The 17,925-nt window shown below is 51.8% G+C and overlaps 1 protein-coding gene across 2 annotated transcripts in view; it reads left to right on the forward strand.

The window, feature by feature from the left end:
• Igdcc4 (immunoglobulin superfamily DCC subclass member 4) overlaps positions 1–17,583 on the forward strand; it is a 35,326-nt gene extending 17,743 nt beyond the window's left edge. Inside the window, exons 4-20 of one of the 2 annotated variants that reach the window (XM_048423809.3) lie at positions 205–341; positions 1,710–1,850; positions 2,538–2,693; positions 3,427–3,840; positions 4,239–4,403; positions 4,900–5,037; positions 5,900–6,073; positions 7,510–7,746; positions 7,828–7,929; positions 10,331–10,514; positions 11,081–11,208; positions 11,366–11,536; positions 11,707–11,844; positions 12,943–13,048; positions 13,522–13,750; positions 14,263–14,427; positions 14,782–17,583. In XM_048423809.3, the coding sequence (XP_048279766.3) occupies positions 205–341; positions 1,710–1,850; positions 2,538–2,693; positions 3,427–3,840; positions 4,239–4,403; positions 4,900–5,037; positions 5,900–6,073; positions 7,510–7,746; positions 7,828–7,929; positions 10,331–10,514; positions 11,081–11,208; positions 11,366–11,536; positions 11,707–11,844; positions 12,943–13,048; positions 13,522–13,750; positions 14,263–14,427; positions 14,782–15,198 (3,202 nt within the window). In that variant the 3' untranslated portion in view covers positions 15,199–17,583. The remainder of the gene's footprint in view (positions 1–204; positions 342–1,709; positions 1,851–2,537; positions 2,694–3,426; positions 3,841–4,238; positions 4,404–4,899; positions 5,038–5,899; positions 6,074–7,509; positions 7,747–7,827; positions 7,930–10,330; positions 10,515–11,080; positions 11,209–11,365; positions 11,537–11,706; positions 11,845–12,942; positions 13,049–13,521; positions 13,751–14,262; positions 14,428–14,781) is intronic. The other variant, XM_048423810.3, reaches the window with a different exon arrangement.
• The last annotated feature ends 342 nt before the right edge of the window (positions 17,584–17,925 follow it).

Below are 17,925 nucleotides of genomic sequence, written 5' to 3' on the forward strand. Positions count from 1 at the left end.
GTGTGAGCTTGCCCAGGAAGGAGGAAATACTCAGTGACAGCTGTCAGACAATTGTACCTTCCTCGATTTCCTCACCCACCTGAGCTGTCACTAAATCTTCTGGTCTTGGCCAGATCTTACAGTTTGAATTTGCACTTCTGTCACTGTGGGCCATCTCGTACATGCCCTCCCCCACCTCACAGGCTCCTTCTGCTCCTTCTCAAGGCTTATCATTCTTCCCAATGGCGTCCTCCAGATCCTGGATGTCCAGGACAGTGACACAGGCTCCTACCGCTGCGTGGCCACCAATTCAGCCCGCCAACGCTTCAGCCACGAGGCTTTACTGAGTGTGGCCCTCAGAGGTAAGGGGATAGGTGAACAGAAAACCTGAAGCTTTCTGGGGACAGCCATCTTGGGAATGAAAGAGATCAGGCAAGATCTTCAGACAAATGATTGGGTAGTAGTTCTACATGAGGACAGAACTGGGGTTCGAGAACCAAACCCCAACTTCCAGTGGAGGGGTCCTTCCTTCTCACCGGGTATATATGTTTCCTAGAATTAGGTAGGAACTGGTGAGCAGGCGAGGTATCAAAGGAGGAGTGTCAATGCCCCCACAGTCTCTGGTTCCCTTCCGCCCCTCAGGTGCCCTAACTGCCCCACTCTCTGTTTCATATACTGTGAGTCTGGCTCTTTGCCACTTGCACGCCGATCCTTTTCTTTCTGCCTTTCTTTTTTCCTCAATTTTTTACATTTGTTTTTGTGTGTTTGTGCACACGTCCATGACACAAACAGACAACAATTTGGAGAAGTCAGTGTCTCCTTCCACTAAGTGGGTTCCTGGGATCTGACTTATGTCTCTGGCTTGGTGGCAAGTGTCTTTAGCTGTTGAGCCGTTTTGTGAGTCCCTTTTCTGCTTTTCTTTGAAAGGCTCCTGCCGGGATTAGATAGGGGCAAGGGCACCCCCTGGTTTTGGGTCACAAAGACCTGTTTTGAATCCTTATCCCTCAGTGTGGCCCTGGACTGGCGATCAAATGTCCAGCTCAGAGGGGTGAGAATAATAGCTTAGATGGGAATGCACAGTTTGTGGCGCTCAGCAGCTGCTCAACAGATCTCACTTCAAGCCTCCCCCAAGGTCGCTCACTTGTGCCATTCCTCCCCTTCGCTGGTCCCATCCTCTCCTCCCTGGGTTTCTCTAGACCGCTGCTCAGGGAGATCTTTGCGCTCTCTTCTGCACTGGGTCTCTGCCTCCCCCTGCTGGACAAACGAGGTGTTCACTATTCTGCGGTGCGTACAGAGTATTGGACAAAGAAAACACAACGCAAAGCTTCTGGCTAAAAATTGGAGTCCAACACTTGCTTTTGCACTTAGGACCCCACCCCCACCCCAGGCACTTTGGGAAAGGGACCTGCCTAACTCACATAAAGCCTTATCGGTCTAGGTAATGGTAGATCTAGAACTGAGTGCTGGATCCAAGGCAGAGGACGGGTAGGATGGATTTGGGAGGAAATATGGGTGTGATCTGCCCAGTCATTTGAGGGGGGATTCATTTGTGTCGGAGAGCTTTCTTCTGACTCCAAGATAAGCCCTGAGGCCCAGGTCAGCTCTTTTGAACTTGGTAGCTGTTTCCTCACTTCCGACATAAGGAATCTTGATGCCACCTGCTCCCCTGCCTCGGCCATCACAGGAGCAGCAGGTGGCAGGTAGACCCCGTCCTTCTTTTGTCTCTCCAGGGTCCTTGGAGGCTAGCAGGGGCCAAGATGTGGTCATTGTGGCAGCCCCTGAGAACACCACAGTAGTGTCTGGACAGAGTGTAGTGATGGAGTGTGTGGCTTCTGCTGACCCCACGCCTTTTGTGTCCTGGGTCCGACAGGGTGAGTGCGGAGGGAAGAGGCAAGAGTTGGGGGAGTGGTCGGGATGGTACAGTGTCTCACAGGCTCCAAGTCAGAAGCTACCTAAAGATGGAAGGAGAGAACGAACTCCACAAAGTTGTTCTTTACCTCCGTAAGCACATTTGAGCATGCCCAACATGTATACACATTCATGCAATAATAAAGTGTAAAGAATGGGGTTGGAGGGGCTGGAGAGATGGCTCAGAGGTTAAGGGCACTGACTGCTCTTCCAGAGGTCCTGAGTTCAATTCCCTGCCCTCTTCTGGCCTGCAGATATACATGCAGACAGAACACTATGCCTTTAATCCCAGCACAGAGGGAGGCAGATCTCTGAGTTCAAGGCCAGCCTGGTTTACAGAGTGAGTTCCAGAAAACCAGGGCTACACAGAAAAAAACTCTGTCTCAAAACACAAAAAATAGAACACCAAAAAAGAAGGCTGTATTAAATGCATGCCCCACCCACCAGAGGCCCACCTCCCGTCTCTCATCTCACATCTATCTCGGGATCAGAGTTCTAGGTCTAGGAACTGGGACCAGAGGAACTGGGTTTCAAGCCAGTCACTGTGATCCTGCTTTGTCCGGGAGGGTGGGGAGGATCCCCTTAATTGGAGAAGGCGTGGAGGGACGGCCCCAGAGTCCCCCTCCAACCTGCTCCTTCTCTCTTCCCAGATGGGAAGCCTATCTCCACGGATGTCATCGTTTTGGGCCGGACCAATCTACTCATCGCCAGTGCGCAGCCCCGACACTCTGGTGTGTATGTCTGCCGAGCCAACAAGCCCCGCACTCGCGACTTCGCCACCGCTGCAGCTGAGCTCAGAGTGCTGGGTGAGTCTTGGAGCTGTGGGACACTAGGGACATTGGGTGTCAGAGGGAGGAGAGGGGGTTACCAGAAGATGAAGCGTGGAGAGGTAACATCCATGGAAGGAATCTTTATTTACTCATGGTGACTGTTGAAGACTGGCTTCAAGATGGAGGATAGAGGGCTGGAGAGATGGCTCAGTGGTTAAGAGCTTTGCCTGCTCTTCCAAAGGTCCTGAGTTCAATCCCCAGCAACCATATGGTGGCTTACAGCCATCTGTAATGAGTCTTGGTACCCTCTTCTGGCCTGCACTGTATACCTAATAAATAAATAAATAAATAAATAAATAAATAAATAAATAAATAAAGATGGAGGATAGAGTGGGGAAGAGTTGAGACAGGGATGGAGAGGGGTATGTAGAGCCTGGTTTGAATGATGGAGAGGGAGAGAGTGGGTGAGCTGGAATGGGGTGAGGTTATGGGAGGAGATAGTGGGATGATAGAAGCCAGAATCTGGACATGGTAGCTCTTGCCTGCAAAGCCATCACCCGGAAGGCTGTAGCAGGAGTGTGGGTTCGATGTTAGGCGCTGGAAGAGAAGAGAGCTATCCCAGGAGGGACCAGGGCAAGCGGGCAGGCTGGTGGACCCGAGCTTGGCCCAGGTGACTAGGGGAGAGGACCTCAGGGAGAGACTGGGGGCGCGGTGTTGGGACGCTTAGGGAAGGACCAACCTCTTATCAGAGACTCCCTCCTGTCCTCAGGGGCTCCTGCTATCTCGCAAGCGCCAGAGGCGTTGTCGAGGACGCGTGCCAGCACCGCGCGGTTCGTGTGCCGCGCGTCGGGGGAGCCACGACCCACGCTGCGCTGGCTGCACGACGGGGCACCGCTGAGACCCAACGGGCGCGTCAAGGTGCAGGGCGGTGGTGGCAGCTTGGTCATCACGCAGATCGGCCTGCAGGACGCCGGCTACTACCAGTGCATAGCAGAGAACAGCGCTGGAACCGCGTGTGCGGCTGCGCCCCTGGCGGTGGTGGTGCGCGAGGGGCTTCCCAGCGCCCCCACTCGGGTTACGGCCACGCCTCTGAGCAGCTCCGCTGTGCTGGTGGCCTGGGAGCGGCCTGAACTGCACAGCGAGCAAATCATTGGCTTCTCCCTTCATTACCAAAAGGCAAGGGGTATGTATACTCAAGACCAAGTGGCCGCACTTAGAGCAACCACGGGTTAGATTGCCTGGTGGGGACCTCTGTGGATGGGGTGATCTAGTATTAGAGTTCGGAGTGTGCATGTACTCCCCCTGAGAGGATGCTTGCCTTTACAGGGTTAATGTTAACCCTAGTTAACTAACTGCAGTGGTAACTGCTTAATTAGACAGCACAAGGAACTTCCTGACCAGTTCTGGAATTAATACAATGGGTAGACTAAATGGCGAGGGCCTTTATACCCTTCAGCCTAGACTGTCTTCCACGATTTAGCTATACATAGACCGTTAGGATCCCCAGACCAACTCCCGACTGGTAAGACTTGAAGTGAAAGGGCTGTGACAGTCCTTTTGTCTCCTGTGCCACTACCTCAGGAGTGGACAACGTGGAGTACCAGTTTGCAGTGAACAATGACACCACAGAGCTGCAGGTTCGGGACCTGGAGCCCAACACGGATTATGAATTCTACGTGGTGGCCTACTCCCAGCTAGGGGCCAGCCGCACCTCCAGCCCAGCCCTGGTGCATACACTGGATGATGGTAGGACCTCTGAACCTGCAGTGGCCTGGAACCCAAGGACATCCCTACCCAGAGACTGTGTACCCCAAGGACCTCTTCCTTACCTTGTGATGTCTTTTGTGCCCTGTAAAGGAGTGGGCAGGGTTTCTTCTTCCCCGTGTAAAATGGGGAAACTGAGGATCAGAAAATGAAAGTGACTTGCCCAAGGTCAGTAGGACAGCTGGGATCTGAACCCCGCTCTCGTGAGTTCCCATATTTTACAGCCCTCCTTTCTTATACCTGTGTACCATTCAGCCATTGAATATAAAATCTTCTGGCCAACACTGTCCTCTAGCCTGGGGGTAGGAAGGATGTCTCCTCCTCCTCCAGCTTGGGGCTCCCGAGAGGCTCCCTTCCCTCCCTCTGATCCTGGGCCTGCTCCTGAGTTGCTGTGTGACCCGGGCAAGTCTCTGACCACTCCTGACCTCGGCTCCCCTGTCAGTGGAGCAGAGCTCATGCCAGCGTTCTTCTGTCTCAGTCCCCAGTGCGGCACCCCAGCTTGCCCTGTCCAGCCCCAACCCCTCAGACATCAGGGTGGCATGGCTGCCCCTGCCTTCGGGCCTGAGCCACGGCCAGGTGGTGAAGTACAAGATAGAGTACGGCTTGGGAAAGGAAGGTGAGTGGGGCTGGGGCAATGGGGAGCTGCCAGTGGGAAAGGAGGTTCTCCCCCAAATAGGGGAGTCTGTGGGAGTAAGTCCCAGCAGGGCATGGGAAAGCTCTGGAAAAGAGCAATGGGAGGCTAGAGGGATAGCTCAATGCATAAAGTACTTGTGCAAGCCCAAGGACCTGAGTTCAACCCCAGTCTGGCACGGTGGTGGTGCCTGCTGGTAATCCCATTACAGGGAGGCCATAGAGGAAAAGGGAAGAAAAAACGGAAACGAGATAAGGAGGTGCCATGTGTATAGCCAGCGGAGCCTCTGACTCAGTTTCCTTTCTGTGAAACAAGCTGTTCACCTAGTTGATCCTTGGAACCCTTTTAGTTTAAGCACCAGAGCAGAGACGGACTGCTACGGGTGTGCCCGTGGAGCGTGGGGTGTTCTTGTTGGGCATATGGTGATGGTCTAGGGGCGCTGATGTGGTTCTAAAAGTAATGGGGAGTGCAGAAAAAAAGAGGCTAGGGTCAGAGTAAAGCTAAAAAGAGAGGCGGGAGGCTGACCCAAGGTAGCAGTCAGGGCTCCTGACAGCAGGGTGCCCTTGGCTAGCCATCGGGACTGCACAAGGGGTGTGTACTGGCTGTTTTGACCATAAACAAAAAGGAGAAAACACACCATGGTCTTTCCACTCTGAACCAAGACTAATGGGCTTTAGCAGTTGGAGCTAGAGGCCCCAGGGTCAGCCTGGAGGCATGGAGCCTGCCTCCAGCTGAGGGGTCAGTGCCCAGAGGACCTCAGGGGCCTAAGTGTAAGAGCCAGTGTGGTAAGTTTAGAGATCATGGTCCCCAGATGAAGGACACCCAGCAGCCATCTCTTCTGTCCCAGAAGATCAGGTTTTCTCCACTGAGGTACCCGGGAATGAGACACAGCTTACGTTAAACTCACTTCAGCCGAACAAGGTATACCGAGTCCGGATTTCGGCCGGCACGGGGGCTGGCTACGGAGTCCCTTCCCAGTGGATGCAGCACAGGACACCTGGCATGCACAACCAGAGCCATGGTATGGAGCTTCAGGGGCAGACCAGACAGTGGGGGAGGGTGTTCTGTGGCCTTGGAACCCCAGACCTAATTGTCACCTTCCTCCACCTGCCCCCTCCCCCGCCACACACATTGGATGCATCAGGGAAGCCTGGGTGTAGGAGTGAAGGGCTGAGTTCGGGTATCTCTCTGTTCCCTTTGTGACCTTTGACAATTCACATCTGTAAAGCTTCATTAATACTATAAGGGGAGGCAGGGTCAGTAATGCAATTATACATAAAGTGGTTGGCACAGAGTAGGAACTCCATGGGCTGAGAATATGGCTCACTTGTTAGAACGCTTGCCTAGCATGCACAAAACCCTAGGTTCGATCCCCAGCACTGCACAAACCCGGCATGGTGGCACATGCCTGTGTCCCAGCAGAAAGATCAGAAATTCAAGATCTGCCTTACCTACATAATGAGTTTGGGGCCAGCCTGGGATGCATGAAGTTCTGTTTCAAAGGAAGGAAGGGAGGAGTCCATTACATGGTAGGTGGTTTTGCCAGAGGCCCAGTGGTAGAGTGATTTAATGCCCACAAAGTTGACCACTGTTTTCAGACATCTGGAAAGTTACTTGACATCCTGAGCTCAGTTTCTACCTGTAAAATATAGATAATAGCTTTTTGTTTGTTTGTTTTTGTTTTGTTTTTTATTTGTTTGTTTTTTGTTTTTCAAAACAGAGTTTCTCTGTAGTGTTGGAGCCTGTCCTGGAACTAGCTCTTGTAGACCAGGCTGGCCTCGAACTCACAGAGATCCACCTGCCTCTGCCTCCCGAGTACTGGGATTAAAGGTATGCGCCACCACCGCCCGGTTGCTTTGTTTTGTTTTGCTTTTACTGGATTATAGAGTTATAAGAATGAAGGGCTGCCAACATGGCCCAGCTAGTAAAGGGGTTGCTCTTTTTTCAGAGGATCAGACTCCCATTGTCTCCCCCAGAAGCTATATGGTGGAAGGAAATAAATGAGTCCACAATTTGTCCACTGACCTCCACATACACACACAAACATAAATACCTAAAAATTTTAAAATGCATATACGAAGTGTTTGAAACAATGTCTTACACATAGCCAGCCTTCTATTCTTGGGCTCCGAGTAGGGCTCCTCACTCTAATGGTTTCAGACCTTTTTCCTTACCTCAGCAGCCCCTTGTCTCTATTTATTTCTTCAAGAGACTAGCAGAAGCCCCTCTGTTCCCTCTGACAGACGCGCCCCCTGCCGTCTCTTTTGTGCATGCCTTGCAGGCGCACCCTCACAGCTAGCATGCAGTGCTCAAAACCACCGGGAGGTGGCAGAATGGAGCAGCAGGGAAAGCCCTGGCTTAACTCTGGGCTGTGCTCTGCCCCTGCCTAGTCAGGTTCCTGACGTCCTCACTCCTCATTCTCTTCCCCTTGTCCCCATCATCTCCCTCTGCCCCCAGTTCCCTTTGCCCCTGCAGAACTGAAGGTGAGGGCAAAGATGGAATCCCTGGTGGTGTCATGGCAGCCGCCCCCTCACCCCACCCAGATTTCTGGATACAAACTCTACTGGCGTGAGGTGGGGGCAGAGGAAGAGGCAGACGGTGACCGCCCCCCAGGGGGCCGAGGAGACCAGGCTTGGGACGTGGGACCCGTGAGGCTCAAGAAGAAAGTGAAGCAGTATGAACTGACTCAGCTAGGTGAGCAGGCCTGGGCGTGGGAGGGTCATGTGAGCTGGGCAAGCGGGGTGCAGGGAGAGTGACCCCTGTGGCCTTCCCCAGTCCCTGGCAGGCTGTACGAGGTGAAGCTCGTAGCTTTCAACAAACACGAGGACGGCTACGCAGCTGTATGGAAAGGCAAGACTGAGAAGGCGCCCACGCCAGGTGAGGAGGCGGCAGGGGGGTTGTGAAAGCCTCTTTCCCCTTTTCCCTATCAGCCAGCAGGCAGTGTATGTGCCACATCCACTCCTGCTCACTCTCCCCGGCAGGAGTCCTCCTGCTGTCAGACAAGCCCCTCATTCTCAAGCTAAGCCGGGCAAACGGGGAGAGTGTGAAAAAGTTTAGGAAACCCCATGCTCGATGCCTGATCCCTGGCTCCAACATTCAACCTACTGGGACTGAATCTACTGAGACTGGAGATACAGATAGTTGGGAGCCGCCATGTGGGTACTGGGGATTGAACCCAGATTCTTTAGAAGGACAGTAAATGCTCCTAACTGCTGAGCCATCTCTCCCCTCTCCTGGCGTATTGCTTCTGCTCAGAATAAATCATAAGCTTACTTAAAATATTTTAAAGTTTGTTTGGATGTAATCTCAATTTTTAAATTATTTTTTTAATTTTTATTACATTTTGTTTATTTTGTGTGCACTTGTGGGGGTGAGAAGAATATCTGATTCTCTTCCGTCTCGTGGGCTCTGGGGATCAAATTCAAGTCCTCAGGTTCGGCAACCTTTACCCACTAAACTATCTCACTGCTCCATGTTTTGGGGGCAGGGGGTTTGGTTTGGTTGTTGTTTGTTTGTTTTGTTTTTCTCGAGGCAGGGTCTCACTACGTTGCTCTGATTGTCCTGAAACTATGTGGACCAGGTTGGCCTTGAACTCACAGAAACCCACCTGCCTCTGCCTCCCGAGTGCTGGGACTGAAGGCCTGCCCCACTCAGCCCAGCAATTTCACAGCTCTCTTTTTGCTTTGTTTTTGCTTTTTTGAGACAAGGAGTTTCTTTGTGTACCCCTGGTTGTCCTGGCTGGCCTCAAACTCAGATCCACCTATGTTTGCCTCTCAAGTGCTGGGATTAAAGGCATGCGCCCCCCCCCAGGCTAATTTCACTGTTCTTAATAGTGAATGTTATAGGTGACAGCATCCTGTCTCAGTGTCACAAGGGTCAAAGAAGCAAAGGGACTCGTCTAAGGCCACACAAAGCCTAGACTAACTAGGGCCCAGCACCCTGCCTCCCAAGGAAGGGTGGTCCACTGTGTTGTGCTGCCCTGTGGCCCCGCCTTGTCACCTTGAGGATCCATCCTGACACTCAGAAGCAAAGAAACCTGGGTCCTAATTCCAGACAGTTCATTTCTTTTCATTGAGCCAGTATTTTAATAAGTATCCACCATGTACCAGCTCTGTTCTGGAAATTTACTGTTGAACAACACAAATAAACTTCGTTCTCTTGGAGTTTATTTATTAGATAGGCATAAAATCAAATAGTTGTCAGGAAACAGTATACACTACACCAGGCAGTTTTCTACCTGCATTGTAAATATTAATTTAACTTCATTAGAACTTCCGTGAGGGGCCGATGAGATGGTTCAGCAGATGAAGGGCTTGCTGCAAGCCAGCTGGCCTGAGTTTGGTTCCCAGGCTCCCCCAAGTTGTCCTCTGACCTCCACAGGCACAGCGTGGCACACCCACTCCCTTTCCTTCACATAACAAATACATGTGTGGCCAGGCAGTGGTGGCGCGCGTCTTTAATCCTAGCTCTTGGGAGGCAGAGGCAGGTGGATCTCTGAGTTCAAGGCCAGCCTGGTCTACAGAGCAAGTTCCAGGACTGGCTTCATAGCTACTGAGAAATCTTGTCTCAAAAAACCAAAAAATTGGGGGCTGGAGAGATGGCTCAGTGGTTGCTCTTCCAAAGGTCCAGAGTTCAATTCCCAGCAACCACATGGTGGCTCACAACCATCTGTAATGATGTCTGGTGCCCTCTTCTGGCCTGTAGGCATACAAGCAGACAGAATACTGTATACATAATAAATAAATAACCAAAAAAATTAAAATTAAATTTTAAATAAATTAAAGAAAAATGAAGAACCTCAAGACATAGGTACTGTCATCAGATCCATATAAGGACTGGAAATGGAGGCACAGAGAGATCGTGCAACTTCTCTAAAGTCACACAGCTAGTAAGAGGCAGAAACGGAATTTCAACCAAGCCTGGCTCACGAGCCATGGCATGCTTTCTTTGTCACATACTTGTCAATGATGATTCATAGTTGCTCTGGGTGTGACCTTAGGGGGAAAAACCACTTCAATTCTTGGGTGCCTCAGTTGCAGTGGGAATAATGCCACCCAACTCACAGGGTCCAAAGAGAGAGCCAGTGGCAGTCATGGTAGCACACAGCTACAACCCCTACACTAGAGAGGCAGAGGCAGGAGGATGGAGAGTTAGAGGCCAGCCTGGGTTACTACATAATGAGACTCTGTCTCAAAAATAAGAAGGAAAAAGATCAAATAAAGCTTCTTGGGACGATGAGTGCCTGTCCCCTCCCACCACGCTTTGATTTCCCTTCTAGACCTGCCTATCCAGAGGGGGCCGCCCCTGCCTCCTGCCCACATTCACGCGGAGCCAAACAGTTCCACCTCCATCTGGCTTCGGTGGAAGAAGCCAGACTTTACCACCGTCAAGATTGTCAACTACACTGTGCGGTTTGGTCCTTGGGGACTCAGGAATGCCTCCCTGGTCACCTACTATACCAGGTATCAGCAAGGGGAGGCAGCAGGGGCGGTAGGAGAGAGGCTGAGGGGCTCAGCTGTGGCAAGAGTGCACCAGGACCTCCATAGGTGTTTCCTCCCTGGCTGCTGACCAGGGTGTAACAGCAAGAAGGGTGAGCTATCTGGTCTTATGAGTCACCGTTTGGTGAGAGTGAAGTACAAGACTAGAGGCTTCCTTCCTTCTGCTGGGGCTCTGCCTCCCATCATGCAGAAGAAGGCTCAAGTTGCTGCTAGTCTAACTGAGAGAACAACCCGAGAAAGGCAACAGAGACACAGACTAAGACAAGAAAAGATGCCTCAGAAGTGATTGGTCCCTCAGGTGCAGAATAACTTAATTAATTAATCCAGGAAGGCTTCTGGAGTTTAGACATGGAGTAGCGTACATCCAGTCTCTCTGTGGATTGCCTGGGTGTGTGTGTTGGGGAGGGTAGTGGTCCCAAAGAGCAGCTCCCTCCAGAGTAGGGCCTGGCTGGAGACAGGAGCTTTTGTCTGGGGTTCTGCCAGGCTTGAAGCCTGTCTGAGGGCACTAGCCCTGTCCATTTCCCTGGAAGCTCTGGAGAAGACATCCTCATTGGCGGGCTGAAGCCATTCACCAAGTATGAGTTTGCGGTACAGTCCCACGGTGTGGATATGGATGGGCCTTTTGGCTCCGTAGTAGAGCGCTCCACCCTGCCTGACCGTGAGTAGCCACTGCCTCTCCCCCATGTGCCACCCATTTGCTGGGTCCAGTGAAGGAGGAAGAAGCGGAGACGGTGCCCTCCCTCATCCCCTAACTTCCAGCCACCCTCAGCCGGGGCTGTGTCTCTGACCCTCCCACCCCCTTTCCTGCACTGTAGGACCTTCAACACCCCCCTCTGACCTACGCCTGAGTCCCCTGACACCATCCACTGTTCGGCTACACTGGTGTCCCCCCACGGAGCCCAATGGTGAGATCGTGGAGTATCTAATTCTCTACAGCAACAACCACACTCAGCCTGAGCATCAGTGGACACTACTCACCACAGAGGGTAAGGATGTCCTTCCCCTCTCCCAGGTGATGGAGTTACTCATTAGGACGTCCTGGGGGCTTCTGGGATTAGAGGCAAAAGCTACTGTCTGGGGCCAAGTCAGTGGTACTTCTGCCTCCTGCCCCTGCCTTCTGTCTGCCACACTGCTTGCTCCCCACTCCCCACCCTAGGAAACATCTTCAGTGCAGAAGTGCATGGCCTGGAGAGTGACACCCGGTATTTCTTCAAGATGGGGGCCCGCACAGAGGTGGGACCGGGGCCCTTCTCCCGCTTACAGGATGTGATCACTCTCCAGGAGACGTTCTCAGGTACCAGGGAGGAGGGAGGAGGCCTTTGGGGCACCCTGGGGCCCTAAGACCCCTGGATTGGCTCCTAAGGCCCTGCTTTTGGAAACTATACTCTTTCGACTTTGGAGTCCTTGGGGGTAGAGGGTGGGTGAGACAGTGGCAGCTTGGTAGAGGGACTGTCATGGTCAGAAGCTGTCAGAGAGATGGTTTTCTGGAAGATTTCTGGGAGCTCATGAGCTCTGTGAAGGGGAGTGGGCAGCAGGCTGGATGGGAACTCACAGCTTTCAATTAAGAGCCCAGGGCCCCCTATTGAAAATTATTACAATTATAAATAGAGTATTAAGCACACTTAGGACTGAGGAGATGCTCAGTTAGTAAAATGCTGCCATACGCGCAACAGGACCCGAGTTCAAATGCTCAGCGCCCATGTGAAAGGTAGATGCGGCCATTTACACTATAACCCCAGTGCTGAGGATGTAGAGACTGGATGATCTCTGGAGCTGAGAGAGGTTGAGGAAATCTTTTGATGTAGACCTCTGACTTCCACAGGACACATACATGCACTTGTGCACCCCCTACATGAACATATACATACATTACAGAAACACATGTGTACACACTGCACCTAGAGCCCTCCTACATTATACATGTATACACCATGAAAGCCCTTGTCAGCAGGTGGGAGAATACGGCACTGAAAAACTGATTCTGTAAAGTCCAGTTTTCCGAGTAGAAACAAGTGGTGTATACCAGGGAAGACCATGGTGGGCTTAGTGTGAGTCTTAGTGAGGTTCTGTAGCCTTCTATACTCCAGTCAGAAGAGAGGGAGCTTCCAAGCCAGGTATGCTGGCACACGCCTTTGATCCCAGCACTCCAGAGGCAGAGGCAGGTAGATCGCCGAGTTTGAGGCCAGCCTGGTCCACAGAGTGCATTCCAGGACAGCCAGGCTACCTAGAGAAACCTTATCTAAAAAAAAAAAAAAAAAAAAAAAAAACCCAAAAACGAAAGAGAAGGAGAGAGGGGTGTCCCCAAAGGGTGAGACTGGGGCTAGCCATCTTCTGCAGAAGCCCCTCCCATCCTGGATTTGTGAACGCTATGTCCTTCTGTCCTTCCCACCAGACTCCTTGGACGTGCACTCCGTCACAGGTATCATCGTGGGCGTCTGCCTGGGCCTGCTCTGCCTCCTGGCTTGCATGTGTGCCGGCCTCCGACGGAGCTCCCACAGGTGAACCAGCCAGCGGGACTGAAAGGGTTTCCCGGAAGGTTGCGGAGTGGGCAAAGGAGTGTATACTTCCCTGCGGCACATGGAGCCTGTTCAAGTTAGGGCTATGGAGGTGGTGGGTTCAGTGTGGCGTTTGCCCAGCCTATGTGAGGCCCTGGGTTCCACCTTCAGCTGCAGAAGAAAACATTTATTAGTATTCTGAGATGAACGATTGAGGCGTTGTTCTCATGAGAATGTGGAACGAACTTAGGGGAACCCCAGTCTCCCCACTCAGTAAAAGCAGGTGGAGCCACGCTGTGTGCTTTCTTCATAGCCTCCAGCAGTGTGGCTGGAGAAGCCCCACCTCTCCATATGAGGAAGGGTGCCATTTGAGGGGTCAGGCTGGATAGACAGTATTCCTTTCTTCCTGGTTGCACATGCCACACCTGGAAACCAAATCCACTCTTGTCTGGCTCATAACTTTGTTCTTGTTGCAGGGAAGCCCTCCCAGGGCTGTCCTCCACAGCCACCTCTGGGAATCCAGCACTGTACTCCAGAGCTCGACTTGGGCCCCCCAGTCTCCCTTCTGCCCATGAGCTGGAGTCCCTGGTGCACCCCCGTCCTCAGGACTGGTCCCCACCTCCCTCAGATGTGGAAGACAAGGCTGAAGTGCACAGCCTTATGGGTGGCGGCGTTTCAGATTGCCGGGGCCACTCCAAGAGAAAGGTGAGAACCCATTCTCACCTACACGAACCCATTCCCAAACTAAACACCAGGGGGCGACAGAGCACAATTTCTGACCATGAGACATACACCAGACCCTGGGCTAGCTAGAGAAGCCTGTGTGCAGTTCCTTAACCCTTGGATAAGGGTAGCCAGCCTTATTTTCACCAGGGAGCACCCAGATCTCACTTTCCTGATCACTTAGGCTGTAGTCAAGTAGGACTGGACCCAGGATAATGTAAGACCCCATAGGCCAGGTCCCCTCGGACCTTCTGTGGTGAGACCCCCATGACCAAGAGGATAGTCAATCCTCCCATCTCTCCCCCTTCCTCTACAATGGGAGCCTTGGGCTTTGCATATCAAGTGTCGTTAGGGTTATGATTCTGCCCTTCCTACACTCCCAACCCAGTGCCCACCCCTGCCTAGGGGAGGGGCTTTAGCATGGATCCTGTCTGGAGATAGTAGGGGTCCACAGACCTGGACCCTCACATGTCTGTCATCTTCCTTCTTTGCAGATCTCCTGGGCTCAACCAGGTGGCCTGAACTGGACAGGCTCCTGGGCAGGCTGTGAGCTGCCCCAGGGCAGTGGTCCTAGGCCTGCTCTGACCCGTGCCCTGCTGCCTCCAGCTGGAACTGGGCAGACACTATTGCTGCAGGCTCTGGTGTATGATGCCATAAAGGTCCGTGTCCTGAGAGGAAGGGGGAGGCAGGAGGGAAGCCCCCCCATCTTTCCAGAGACAGACATGCATTCAGGAGGCCGTGTAGCTTCTAAAGGGGAGTGGGTGACAGGAAGTCCAGTTTGAGGACAGTTCCTTCTTTACCTGGAACTGAGTGACCCCTCAGATACCCCTCAGAATGGGTGGCATTCTCTATTTCCTGCCTTTGTCAGAGCCTGAGCATCATCTCAGGTGGGACAGTCCTTGTTATATTATCTAGTGGAGAGTCAGCCTTCCTCCATCCCACATATGTTGGCCATTTTTCTGATGACCATTCTCAATGATGTTCACCTGGCCTTTTGTTCTCTGCTCTGCCAGAGCAACGGGAGAAAGAAGCCACCCCCAGCCTGCAGGAATCAGGTGGAGGCCGAGGTCATTGTCCACTCCGACTTCGGTGCGTCCAAAGGAAGTCCTGACTTCCACCTCCCAGACCTGGAACCTGAGGAACCCCTGCCTACAGAGGCTCTGCCTTCCACCTCAGGGGTTGTGGATCTGTCTCAAGGAACAGACTGGCTGGGCGGGGAGCTGGAAAGCTGCGAAGAGGCAACCAGTGGGCCAGAGAGGCTCACCTGCTTGCCAGAGGCAGCCAGTGCCTCCTGCTCCTGCCCAGACCTCCAGCCTAGCACCTCTCTTGAGGAGGCCCCTGGAAAAAGCTCTCAGCCCAAAGCCCTGTGCCCTCTAGCGGTCAGCCCAAGCCTCTCCAGGGCTCCTGTCACCTCTGCTCAGCTTCCCTGAGCAAAGGCTGGTGTGGCTCAGGATCGTGACATGCATGGCCATATGTGCGTACTAGCGACAAGCCTTTTGGAGCCTCTTAGGATCCTTTTGGCTGGGATGGGGGAGACCTTCACTCACTCCTCCATATTCTCCACATACGGGATGCTGGAGGGACTTGAGACCAGCTCCATGGGACGGACATGTATGGAGTCCCGTGTGTGCGCTGGTTGAGCTGGGAAACCTCCCCCTGTGTAGCGGTCACCATGGTCTAATGAATCCTCCATGGCAGGATGGTATAACAGTGATCAGTGCCAGCTCTTTGAGCCATAGCTTTGTCACCCAGTCTTTTATTACACTCTGAGAGTGTCTCCAATGCCGTGTCTACGAAGACAGCCCCAGCCCCTCTGCCGTCAGCTGGGCTGAGCTGAGTGCCTGTCAACTCCGCGGGCCTACATTGCAGCTGCATGGCCGTCATCCCCCTGGCCTCCTAAGGCCCAGAAGGCTGGGGGAGCCCAGCTCAGCCCCCCTCTCCCTGGAGCAACCCTGCACCTAATTTTGTAATATGGGAAGTGCCTGGTTTGGGAAATCTTCTTTCTCCCCGCCCCCTCTTCTGTGCCCCTTCGTTGTTCTAGTGATCTGTCTCTTGTTGCCTTGCTCCCTTATCCCAGGGCCCTTCTCTTTCCTGTGATGCCTCTCAGCTTCCCGCGGCTCTGTCCCTTTCTCTCTGTCTCCCATGCTTGTCATTGTGTCACAGGTTTCTCGTCCCTGGCTTCAACCTATGCACCCTTCCCTAACAACGTGACTACCTCATGTCTGCTTCAGACCATAGTGTGACCCCTGGGTCCCCATGGCTCCCCTGCCAACACCCTTTCCAGGCAAATGATCCACTCCGGATAGATTTGGGAAAGACCTTTTGGCGTCCCTGGTCCCCTTCTCCTTGGGATTGAGATGGGTAGGCTTTCTATGGAAATGATGAATCCAGGCTGTACCAGGGAAGCTGCAGAAGGGGTAGGGACTGAAACCCAGAGGCTGAGCAAAATGACCGCCACCCATCTGCACAGAAAAATGGGTGTGCGTTTTTTTTTTGTTTTTTTTTTTTTTGTTTTTTTTTAGCCGCGCAGTCTCCAGTTCTGGCTGAGGCTGGAGGGGGTGAGGGTAGCTGAGTTAAGTGAGCACTTGAACTTGACTGGATTCGGAGTGGGAAAGGAGTTTCCTCCAAGATGCTAGAAGGGATGTCCCTGCACAGGAAGAGGGTGGGTGGCTCGTTTTGTTAGATTTTTCCCTTAAATGGGATCCTGAGATCATCTTCCCACAAAGGGACAAGCCTGACTTGTACCTCCTGGGTCGCGAAAGCCATGCCATCTGTTTGGTGTCTCACCTCAGTCATTCTCCAGGAGTGCAGAATGTGGGATCTCTGCTCTCCCTCTTGCTGGCATACCAAGAGTTAACTCTGACTTCTGGGCCAAATTAGAGATAACCAGTGTATCTTTCCTTTTTTTTTTTTTTTTAATGTCTTTCAGCAGAGTTGCAGCCTCCACAGCCCCTGAAAGCATCTGTGTTTATTACCCTCGTGTGTCACTCACGTTTGACACCTCACCTACATTTCCTCCTCCTCCCCTCTTCAGCCAGCCTATGATAACACTAAAGATTATTAATGTTGGTTTCGTGTCTCGTTAAAGACGGGATTGTCACTTGAACTACTTCTATAGCTTTCAGAGTGGCCATGGCCAACACCACTGTGTGTTTCTTCATTGCTCTGAAGGTCAAAAGCCTCATTTTATTTTGTTGGTTAGGTTTTTTTCTCCTTGCCTTGAATGAAATAGCTGTTTTAACAGTAGGCTCTTAGCATTGCGCCACACCACATAGTCATTTCTCATGTTCTTGTTTAACAGGCACTGAGGTTCTGGTTTAAATTAAATAGCTGCAAATGAGACAATTTATAACCCATTAGGTTGGGTGGAAAATTGTTTCTCAAAAGCAAATAAGTAATAAATCTGGTATCTGCCTATAACTCACAGTTGATAAGAACGTAGCCATTACTCACAAGCATTATATATGATTCGGGTTCCGAGTAACTGGGGAGTGCTCCATCTGTGGCTTTGCAGCAGCAGGTTTTATTAGAAAAGAGTCTATTGGCCTTTTACAGGGTATTAATCCTTTTGTCGCTTGCCATGGATGCCTTAAATTCTTTTGAGTCTCATTTAAAAATCTTCCTTTTCTCGAAGCATGACAAGTGTACTCAGTACTTACATGCTCACTTATTTACCCAGACTTAGCTTATGCTGTATTATTTAATTGCATTTCCAGCATCATGTTTCCTCTTACAAATATGATATTCTTTAGTGTTACACTAAGGCATTGATCATATATCTGTCCCTATAATGAATAAATAAACTATTTTCCAGACATGTTGCTCTCTTTTTTAAAAAAAACATTTCCTTAAAGATTTGTGTCTGTGTGCACACTCAGGACATACATGTATAATTTTATGTGTACCACATGTATGCAGGTGCTCACGGAGGCCAGAGTGCTTCGGTGTCCCTGGAACCGGACTTTCCAGGAGCTGTAAATCATCCATCCAGTAAGGCTCTGAGAGCCAAGCAAGGGTCCTCTGCAAGGGCAGTGAACACTCTTTTTTTCTTTTTGTTTTGTTTTTTCGAGACAGGGTTTCTCTGTAGCTTTGGAGCCTATCCTGGAACTAGCTCTGTAGACCAGGCTGTCCCCGAACTCACAGAAATCCACCTGCCT

Source organism: Myodes glareolus, chromosome 4, assembly GCF_982192425.1.
Source record: "Myodes glareolus chromosome 4, mMyoGla1.1, whole genome shotgun sequence".
NCBI lineage: Eukaryota > Metazoa > Chordata > Mammalia > Rodentia > Cricetidae > Myodes > Myodes glareolus.